This window comes from Bidens hawaiensis, unplaced genomic scaffold (assembly GCF_021521415.1).
Source record: "Bidens hawaiensis isolate Kalapana, Puna unplaced genomic scaffold, B.hawaiensis_p1.1 tig00057861_1, whole genome shotgun sequence".
Classification (NCBI taxonomy): Eukaryota; Viridiplantae; Streptophyta; class Magnoliopsida; order Asterales; family Asteraceae; genus Bidens; species Bidens hawaiensis.
The window spans coordinates 26473-37920 of record NW_027500440.1 but is presented as its reverse complement, the minus strand read 5'-3'; the positions used below and the strand labels follow the sequence as shown (position 1 = coordinate 37920).

Here is an 11448-nt window from a genome sequence, read left to right as displayed (position 1 = left end):
TTACGCCAGACGGTAAAGTTATCATTAGTGAGTATGGTGGTAAAATTAGTGGATGCAGTGATTTGGATGATTGGTGTTGATGCCATGGTGAAAAAAAAATTAAAAATTGACAGGAGGATCATAACTTGTTTGAGTGTAGAAGCTCTTGATACCATATAATGGTTTATTGAATAAGCCATTTACAACAGAAACTCTAATAGAAAGGAGTTGATCTAGACTATAATTATGGGAGTCAATAACAAACTTTAATAATATCTAAAAATACAAATGAAATATACATGAAAAGTAGTTAATTATGATTATCCTTAATAATTAAGATACTAAAACATTAAGCCATACAACTTTTCATTTCCTCAAAAACTATAACAGAAACTAAAGTAGAACATGCTCAACTCCAAAAAAATATCAAAAATCTTAGTCGACCTCTTCGATCTTTGGTCCAGCGCCACCACTTCCGCCGCCAGCTGAAGGGCCATCCTCACCCATGTCCGGCCCACCAGCACCGCCGTGATACATTTTTGCAATTATCGGGTTGCAGATACCTTCTAGCTCCTTCATCTTATCCTCGAACTCCTCCACCTCCGCCAACTGGTTCCCATCGAGCCACTGGATCGCCTCCTCAACAGCATCCTCCACCTTCTTCTTGTCATCCGCAGGCAGCTTCGAGCTTATCTTCTCATCCTTTATGGTGTTCCTCATGTTGTATGCATAGTTCTCCAATGCGTTCTTTGCTTCCATCTTCTTCTTGTGCTCTTCATCCTCCGCCTTGTATTTCTCTGCCTCTTGTATCATCTTCTCAATATCTTCCTTTGACAGCCGTCCCTTGTCATTGGTAATTGTCGAAACATGAGATGGATCTGACCTGATCCATGACGATGTTTCCACGGATGAAGAGCAAAGCTTCATTAATAACTTCGGCTTACAAACATTTGAGTGAACAAAGCTTCATTAATAACTCTATCGGAATCACGCTCATAAAACCACAAAATATAAACAAAGTATACCTGTTGGAGAAGATGAAACAGCAGGCGCAGCGCCGCTTCCCTTGTCCGCCGCGCGAAGAGATGAGGTGGCAGCACCATACCTCGTGTGGACAGGAGGATTGCCCACACCTCGAGGCAAAGAAGACGAGAAAAACTTGGAGGTAAATCCCTTGGTTTTCTCAAGTCCCTTCGCTTGGGTAGGAGGATCCTGGGCAACAGGGGCATCATTTTTCTTCTGTTTTTTACTGGCCCCTGCGCCAGTTTTGCCTTTAGCTTTGCGCTTGAGTTGTGGCGCCTCAGCTTCTTCCTCCACCTCCTCTTCCGCAAGCTCCAACTCATAATTCTCGAGCGCATCTACAATACGTGCAATAGAAATGTTAACCAAATTTGGTATTCTAAAGGCCTAAGCATAAGTACAAAGGCTTACCAGGCGCATCGCTGTCAAAGCAAAATTCTAAATCGACAGGGATGAACATATCATCGAAGCGATCGGGAAAAGCAACTTCCCCAGCGCTCAGCGCGACAGAGCCACCCTCCATATGCTCGTCATAGGCGGCGTGGACGTATTCCTTGCTTACTGCATAAAACAAGACAAATGATATCAGCAAAACGAATTATATTCGCGCAGAAATAATGCAATGAGCTAAATAACTCACCTAAGCCATCAACTTGGACGACAGGCTCAGTCGCGCTGTCGGCCCACCTCTTGCTCATACCAACCCCCACCAGCGCCTCCTCGCAAATATTCTTGGCGGGGGATGGTTCAGCAGTTAACTTGTTAACCCATGCGCCCGTTGGGTTCTTAAGAACATTCTCATCCGCGGGCGCAGAAGTAATCGCGCGCATGGTCATGCGGATGGGAATCACACCAGCCTTAATATAAAAAAAATTTTCAGACCAGTCATGAAGGCTTTTGAAGGAAACAGTGCAGCATTTAACCTTCTGACTGCGCGGTATGAAGGAGAACCAAGAATCTTGGATTTTTGGCTTGTAAAAATATTGAAAGCGCCGAGGGGTGGGCTCCTCGCGCTGAGCTTTGCACATGAACTCAAAATGAGTCATGCGCACTAGTCCACAATGATGGACTTGGGATATGTGAATCCCATAAAACTGAAGGAGCGCACCCATAAACCTTGTCATCGGGAGACGAAGGTTACAGTGAGTGAAAAAGTGAGAGTATAAAGAGATATAGCCGGTGGGCGGATCTGCCGCCGTTTGCCCGGCCGCCGGGAGCAGACAGCCGTACTCAGGGAGAAAACCCTGAGAGGCGACAAGATTGTCGTAATCAGACTGTTTCAATTTGCAGGGAATCTCATCCCAACTTTTCACTGTTTTGTTCTTCCCCACCTCCTCCGACGAGGCTTCGGCAGCCCGTTTACCCTTGCCGGTCTTCTTCAAAGTGGACATAACTAACGATTTTACACGGCGTTTGCTGGGGGAAATTGTGGTGTCTGGGTTATCAGACATACAATTGTGAATCAAACAGCAGTTACTTTAAGCACGGAAATCTGGAAGCAAAAGACAAAGGCTCTTAATCGGAATAAAAATTGAAGGAGAAAGAGCTCTGAAATAACAATGAAGATGAAGAAAAACCACTCAAAAGGCTTGCTTTTATAGGCCCAAGAGAGAGAAAGAAACAGGTACTGATCAGAGTTACGCTCACGCGTCCCCACTCGCAGGTGCAGGCCAACATGAGCGCGACACGTGTTCCTGACACTGAGTGAGGAGACATGAAAGGCCACTGTAGTACCTCGAGCACACGAAAAGTCTGACACATAACGTCTCCATCTCTGACGCACGTCAGCACCAACCAACCACGTACATGGACGATTCATTTCAACCAAAAGGATAAATTTCGCGCAACGCACATATGAGAAATAAAAAAGAAAAGACAAACCCTATTAAAAGAGCAAACTATTAAGTCTAATATCTGTCTTACCTCGCTCGCGCGAGACAAGACACACATTAGACTGGGGGGGCTTGAAGAGGTATGCACCCGCCTTAACATCAAGCGGGGCGGGTCAACCCACAAGATATAGACAAGAGGCTTGAAATCAGGATGTCATGAAGACACAAAGCCAAAACCTATGCGCATGGCGCATATCACATATGCTCACGCGTATCACATATGCTCGCGCATCATATATGCGCACGCATATCACATCTGCGCGTGGCGCATCTGCGTGTGGCGCATATCACATATGCTCACGCATCATATATGCTCATGCATATCACATCTGCGCGTGGCGCATATCACATATGCTCACGCATATTACATATGCTTGCGCATATCACATCTGCGCATGAAACATCTGCGCGTGAGAATAAAGAAAAGACCTCGCGCATCCCCAGGATAGGCGCATATCACACATGCACACAATCAACCACGTCCTTATCCAAATCAGGATAAGGACAACCATGATTGTGCTCATCAGACAACCTTCCAGAAGGTATTCTTTAAGGAATAAAGAATATGCTGATGTTGACAGCTGCCAATGAAAGGTGGACAGCTCAGCAAAACCCATGTGCTACCACGTGATTGCACATGGGTCAGGTGAAATACCTTGGTCAGAGAATAATCAATGAAAAAGCACCAGGTGTCCTAAGGACACGTGGCGCGAAGCAATAGGAGGAGGCCAAAAAGGCCCTAATGGGATCTGAGCCCAATCATTGGAAACCCTAACACTATAAATAACACACCACCTCCACAAGGGGAGGTAAGCAAGAAAATACACTGTAAATCCTTACTCACTTTCAGATTATTATTATCTTCTCCTACAATATATTATTCTCACACCGGAGGGTTACCCCAAAGAGAACCCCTCTGTCCCTTTCTGAGGGGTAAGTTCACGGTGCTGCTCGTTTTGTAGGTGGAAGAATTCATACTCCGGAAAACCATCGGTGATATAGCACACTCATACCCGAGGAAAGTTGATCGTCTACTAGTAAGTCGATCCACGTTTCTTCAGTAATGGTAATTTTATTCTTTTGCCCAGTTGTTTTGTCTTCTGCTGAGACGTTTAGAATACCATTGGCATCGATGTCGAAACACACGTTGATCCGCGGAACTCCACGAGGAGCCGGTGGGATCCCGGAGAGCTCAAACTTCCCAAGCAAATTGTTATCTTTGGTTTCGTGTTCTTTCTCCCTCATAAACCTGGATCAAAACCTTTGGCTGGTTATCCGAGTAGGTCGAGAACACCTGCTCTTTCTTGGTGGGAATGGTGGTGTTTCGTGGGATTAACACCGTCATAACACCACCCGCGGTCTCCAGTCCAAGAGACAGAGGCGTCACGTCCAACAAAAGCAGATCTTGCACTTTCTGATTGCCTTCCCCGCTCAAAATGGCTGCTTGAACCGCCGCACCGTATGCCACAGCCTCATCAGGGTTGATGCTCTTGCAGAGCTCTTTCCCGTTGAAGAAGTCTTGCAACAGCTGTTGAACTTTGGGGATTCGAGTAGAACCGCCCACAAGAACCACGTCGTGCACATTGCTCTTATTCATCTTGGCGTCTCTCAAACACTTCTCCACCGGCTCCATACACTTTCTGAACAGATCCATGTTCAGCTCTTCAAACCGTGCGCGTGTAATGGTGGAGTAGAAGTCGATTCCTTCATATAGAGAATCAATCTCAATGGTGGTTTGAGCCGTGGATGAAAGAGTCCTCTTTGCCCTTTCACACGCGGTCCTCAGCCTCCTCAAAGCTCTTGCATTCCCGCTAATATCCTTCTTGTTCTTCCTCTTAAACTCCTGGACGAAGTGGTTAACCATCCTGTTATCAAAATCTTCACCGCCCAAATGCGTGTCTCCAGCGGTGGCCTTCACTTCAAAAATACCCTCTTCAATGGTGAGCAGAGAGACGTCGAACGTGCCTCCTCCCAAGTCGAAAATCAAGACGTTCTTCTCGCCCACGCTTGAAGCCTTCTTGTCCAGCCCGTAGGCAATGGCGGCCGCAGTAGGCTCGTTGATGATTCTCATGACGTTAAGCCCGGAGATGACGCCAGTGTCCTTGGTGGCCTGGCGCTGGGAGTCGTTGAAGTAGGCAGGGACCATGGAGGATATTTCTTCAGCTGAGAACTGCTTCTCTTCGCCTTTGTATGAGACCACGATCATGGGTTTGTCGGCTGGGCCGGGCACGACTTTGAACGGCCAGTGCTTCATGTCACTCTGCGCTGATGGATCAGAGAATCTCCTCCCGATCAAACGCTTAGCATCTGCATATAAACCATAATATAATAAACATCAGAATATTATACTTCACCAATTATCAAATATAATTCTGTTCTGTTTTGAAACATAAGTTTTCCAATTTAACTCTAAAAAAACAATTAAGTAGTCTATAACATAGACAAGATTAGTAATTCTGTATTGTCAGGATTATTAATAATAATTACTCTTGTTGAATGCTTTAATTAATTTTATAAAACTAAGCAATGAATTGAGTGCTTACCGAAGACAGTGTTAGTTGGATTCATGGCGACCTGATTCTTGGCAGCATCTCGATGAGGCGCTCGGTGTCCGTAAAAGCAACATAAGAAGGACTGGTCCGGTTGCCTTGATCATTAGCAATGATCTCCACACGGTCATGTTGCCACACACGAGTACGTGGTTCCAAGATCGATTCCGATCGCTGGTCCTTCACCTTTCCCAGACATGTTTCTGATCACCAATAGCAAATACTGACGAAAACAAAATCTTTTGCAGAAAGTTGGTTGTAAGAATGTTTGTTTTTTCTCAAATTTTCTTGATGAAGAGGAGTTGGTTAGTTGGGTGGTTTTATAAGGGGAAAGGGTTATGTCCGGAATGTGCTAGATATATCTTGTTTTAAAATTATAAGTTGATTTTATTTACAAGTGTTAAGGTTCTTCTTTGCCACACCTGGTTGGTTCGAGACTCTTCTCTTTACTATTTCATGTATGATTAACTTTCAGGACAATCTAGAAAAGTTCTTTGATGTATATTTTCTAATTATTTAATTCCGTGTAATAAAATAAGATCATTACACGACATAATTTTAAACTAAAATACACGAGTCGTTAAAAAATCTAAATAAAACAGGTAATTAATTAGGCTGAGGGTAGTGGGGCGCGGACCCTGGGGCGCGAGCGACGTGACGACCACGCGCACCACTACCACAATTTCGTGATCGGGGTCGCGAATGGCCGGGGCGAGCCGGACCACGGGGCTCAAAGAGCCGTGGGGCAGCATGGGGTGGATAAAAGTAGCCGTTTGAGGTAATATTTAAAAAAAAATTAATTACAAACTCTACCACTTCCGCTACAAATAACAACCTCATTTTATAAAAATAACACATCAATATCACTCCATTTTTCTCTACTAATTTAAAAAACCACTCTAAATTTCTCAAATTTATAACCAGTCGGGTTTCAGTAATATCAATATCAACGACCCTCAATTTTCCGAAGGATTGAACTACTTGGGCGACAAATCGTTTCAAGCTTTCATCTACTCCGATATGTCACAATCCGAATATTCGGTCTCGAAAACACAACCGGAGCCGAAACCAGAGCCGGCTAAACCCGAAAACGATCCCACAAAGGTAAGGGGAAGAAAACCGGAGAAGCGGATGGTTCATCGGCACCGGTTAAGCGGAAGGCTACTCCGTGGTCTAAAGAAGATAAACTCGCATTGGCAACTGCTTGGATTGAAATATCCCTAGATCGGAACGCGGGTAAATTATTTTGCGAATTTTATTTTTTTAATATATCTTTTTAGTTTTGTATGCAATTATTACATTTTTTTGTTATTTATTTTGTAGCCGACTTTCAAAGACGTCGAGTTTTTTGGGCCAAGGTTCGGGAATATTTTTATAAGCATGTGGGGAGTAGGGACCGAAAATATGATATCGGGTGGTGGACCGATATTCGTAAATTTGTAGGATTGTTTACCAATCTACATAACCGAAATGCTAATCGAATGCGGCCGAGTGGATTGAACGAATAGGTAGATCAAGAAACCTGAAATTTAAGTGTTGAATCTTCATCTTTTAGCTTCTTATAACTTCATGGCTCTTTCAATTTGTATGCTAAAGCTTGAAAATCAACGGATCAAACTTGAAGATAAAGTACTAAGAACCCTACGGGCAAAGATAATTTATTTTACATCTAGTTTAAGAAGTTGTAAGTCTTATTAGTATATTTTGATTTCTTTCGAGCCCATACCCTTAATTGTTCCATTCATTCTCTCATAAGAGTTGCCTTGCCTATAAACGTTCAATTTAAATGCATAAGCATTAAAAGGTAAATAAGTTTATAATCTTATTGATATATATACCAACCCTTTAAAATTCTTTAAAATGTTCATTGCTTAAAATTTTAATTAGAAAAAACTCACCCATCTAGTCTATTTCTACTTTGAGAGAAAACTATTCTCATGCCGTGTTTTTAAACCATGGTCTTCACATCCAAAGGCAAGAATCTTTACCGTATGACATTAGCTTAGGAAACTTCATCTTAGGATTGACAAACGTCTACACTAAATTGTCTGGAAGTATAAATCACCTTTTATATAGCTACGTACAAACGGTCAAATGTTTTTGGCTTTTAAACATCAAATTATCATGATACAAAAACAAAATTGTCATACAATCTAGGATGATCGACTTTTCACTAAAAAGTGGTGTTAACCTACATCAAATTTTTATATGAATCATGGCGGTTTTGCTACATGGGTTTTCGCCTATCGATCCAAGTCTCCCTAAACATTTCACATTGCTGGAGTCTGTTGGTGTGGTTCTAAAGAATTGTGGGTGACCACTTGTATCAGGCGAGGTGCCCTTGCTTATTTGGTATTACTCCATCTCTTGATTAGTTGGGTACTGATCAACCTATTTAACAATGAGTTTGTAATTAATGTTTTTTTGTTGCGCAGCCCTCTTGAGTCTTGAGTTGTGGATATGCTACTTTGTATACTGAGAAATAAATAAACTAAAATTAAACTACAACCTATTTAACAATGGGGCCGTGATTTAATTATGAAGCGTGCGTGTGTATTAATTAGTTGGGAAAGTTGCACACCGTTATGGGAAAATGTAGAAGCAAATTAACTTGAATTTAGTAATCAAACTCATAGTCACTTTCATGATCAATAAACTCTAATCTTAATTATACTTCTTAGCTTTCCTAAATTCCCACAAATTTGGTTTATGCATGGTCCAAATTCTACCAAAAACCTACTATCATGATATATTTCACGATACGTATTATTGGATTGTATGTTTATTTTATTTTTTTTTACTCGTGATTATAAGTTCTTTGACATCTTAGGAGGTTTTAATTTATGGAAATTCATAATAAATCTATTTCCTTGTTTAATGACCTAAAATGGAAAAGATTGAAAATTTAGGACTTACCAAAGAGATTGTTTTCCAATCACTAAAAAGGATTGAGAGAGTCGAATGAAACCAAACTCGATCTTCAAAATTCAACTGAAATTTGAAGTCCTCTTGTTAGTACTATACTATGGGTTAGCTAGGTGGTGCCACTAGCCTGAAAAATAAAAGACTTTGTTGTAGTACGTACTATCATATGATTTGAATAACCACTTGCTTATAACAATATTCAAGAACTCACTAGACCTAAATTGGGGCATTTTATATGCATATAATCATGTTAAAATAAAGAAGATCGATCAGAAATTACTCAATTAATTAACCATCAATAATTAAGGTTATAAGCTTGAATGAAAGCTACCAGACCAAATTGATACGATAGCAACTTAAGACATTGAAATCGATCAAGATATAGCATACGATTATCTTTTGATTAACTTTTTGTTAAATGAAAAACACACCTAATCTAATAAGGGGTGTTAGCAATATTCACGCTTATAGAACTCGGACCCCTTACCATGAAGTAAGTCTTAGGAACGACCTCTCTAACCACCACACCAAAATGATGATGGGTCTTTTGTTTAAAAATATATATGTTATACTCCATCCGCTCCATTAAAGTGTCAATATTTAATTTTTTGTTTGTGTCATTACGAATATTCATTTTCAAAATTTATTATTCAATTTTTAAATTTGCCTTTAAATGCACACAACTAATATTAATAAACTATACAGATGGATTCCATTTCCAATGACATTATTATCATTTGCTAAGTAAAAAAAGTAATTATTTAAACTACTTTAAATTAACATTTTGCTTTTCAACCCATGATATTTTAATAGGATGATGTTAAACATCATATTTCCATTACATAAGTTTATAAATTCTCAAAGTTTTAAAATATTTTTTTTATAAAATAAAAAAAACAGGGAAATGAGTTATTGTATTTAAACCACTAAATTTTATATATGTATAACTAAAGACCTCTCTATACTAATCAATTATCACTCCTATGATGACTGGACAATACCAACAACAGAATTTAAAAAGTCTTTCCAACGTTGCCAAACATCCAACGAATGTGACAAACACAACTATAGTTTGTACTTTTGCAGTTGTTACAGAACCAATTGTTGCCAAAACCAAAAAGAATTGCCATATTTGAATACCACCCATAATTTTTTATAACAATTTAAACCATAAAAACAGAAAAACACCACAATAAGTCAAAGTACAGCCAGCCAGCCACCCAATTCTTGCATGCATGTTAGTGAAGAAGAATTTTGACTCTCCAATAACTCAGTCACTGTACATCAACAGAAAAAGTCAAAGTACACCCGATCTACCGCACCTCCAGATAAGCTGGATGTACAAGCACGTGATGCATGACAAGTACTTCCATTGCCTGTAGTTTCCACTGGTTTCTGCAGAATCCCAGTTGGGTGCATTGGAAACAGATCCAGTGTTTCTTGATGCCTGTTGTTTATGCCAGTAACAATATTATCCTGCTCACTGCTTATTATGTTACTTCCTCCGGCCACCGCAACTGTGTTTTGCGGCATAACTGGCCTTGGTGATATGGCTTGTGGTTGTTGAACATAAAGCCCTATATTATTCTGTTGGATGTAGCATGGCTCGTAGACAACTAAAAAATACATAAAAAAAGGTTAACAATGAAGATGTAGAAAACAAATTGAAAAAAAGTTTACAGAAAATTGTGACAAAGTTTCGTCTTAATTAGACGATATTGTGTATTTGGATGGCAAGAAATGATAAACTTTTAATAACAATAAAAAGGCAACGGACACGATTGTTGGAGACATGAAGTGAACTTGTTCATTTGAGTGAAGAACATAAGATAACTTAATGATTTAACTAGAAGTTAATTATTACTTGTAACTTGTAACTTCAAACTCCGTTGTTTTTATATTATTACCTTGTTTAAAAAATGTTGCAACTAAAAATATTAAAAAGATAGTTAACAATGAAGTTATAGAAAACATTTAAGAACAATGCGGCAAAGTCTCATCTAAGTCACAATATGAAGCATTTGGAGGGCTCGAAACAAAAAGACTTTTTAAAAACTATAAAAATTTGTGGATGATACTTTTAAAAACAATTAGGCAAACTCGTTCATCGGGTGAAGAATAGAATAAAATTTAGTCATCTATTTTATTTGTAATTTCTAGCTAGCTAGGTTTTTTTTATATTATTACTTTGCCGTTCACAAAAAATATAAATGTATATAAAAAAAGTAAAAGATTGTATTGAAATACAAACCGTTTGGCGGCTGAGATAAATGAATGAACGGCGGTTGAAGATGACGTTGGCTGTGATGGTGGTTGTACTGCCGGAACAATAACAAATGATCTTGTTTCTCCTTTTGTCTTTGTCTAGCCTTATGATTCTGAAACCAATAAAACACATTCTTACCTTCAATGTGTCCATACGTTTGCAACGTACCAGTTATCTCCTGAATCTGTTGGGCCGTTGGTGTTCTCAACCCTTGCCTGTACAAATTCTCCAGCATGGTTATCTGTTCTTTCGTTGGATTCCACCTACCCGCCACCGGTGTCCCTGCTGGGGCCTCTTGTGTGATGTTACCGCCGTCCATTATCTGGATTGGAGGGAGTAAGACCTAAAAAAGAGTGTGATTGTTTGTATTCTGTTTTGCATGAGCTTTCTTTCTACTATTGTTTATTATTATATAGGATTTATAGGGGGCTCGTATGTTGGGATCATTTATGATAAGTTATATTTTAGCCCCCCTTAACTTTCAATTTCATGCGCTTTGAGTCTCTAATTTGATTAAACGTAACAAATGTTTTAAAATCTACTAATATCATATGGGAACTTCGTTTGTTCGTTTTTTTTTCACGATTGAAATTTGCATTTTATAGAGTTTGAAAGACTTCGGGCTTTCTTAGTTGATTAACCAAAAAATGTTTACTAATATACATAAGATGTTTACTTTCCGGATCGGTCGGTTTTAAAGGACTTTTAGCCGATTTGTTGTCACTTCATTGTAAATCGTTTGGATGTTTCTATGAAAATTATTTCCTATCAAAAAATTTCTTTAAAAAAACATAAGTGAGCAGGCCGGGTTGGTTGG

The 11448-nt window shown here is 39.7% G+C and overlaps 1 protein-coding gene and 1 pseudogene across 2 annotated transcripts; both read right to left on the bottom strand.

The window, feature by feature from the left end:
- Positions 1–329: 329 nt before the first annotated feature.
- Positions 330–5883, bottom strand: LOC143602060 (heat shock cognate 70 kDa protein-like; annotated as a pseudogene). The gene is made up of 3 exons (XR_013147760.1): positions 5435–5883; positions 3960–5198; positions 330–840 (listed from the first exon to the last, which is right to left on the bottom strand). The product of XR_013147760.1 is annotated as a heat shock cognate 70 kDa protein-like (transcript).
- A 3475-nt stretch (positions 5884–9358) lies between these two features.
- Positions 9359–10950, bottom strand: LOC143602059 (WUSCHEL-related homeobox 2-like). Its single transcript, XM_077079304.1, has 2 exons — positions 10617–10950; positions 9359–9981 (listed from the first exon to the last, which is right to left on the bottom strand). The coding sequence occupies exons 1-2, from the start codon at positions 10948–10950 to the stop codon at positions 9650–9652; spliced, it is 666 nt and encodes a 221-aa protein (XP_076935419.1). The 3' UTR covers positions 9359–9649.
- Between the last annotated feature and the right edge of the window lie 498 nt (positions 10951–11448).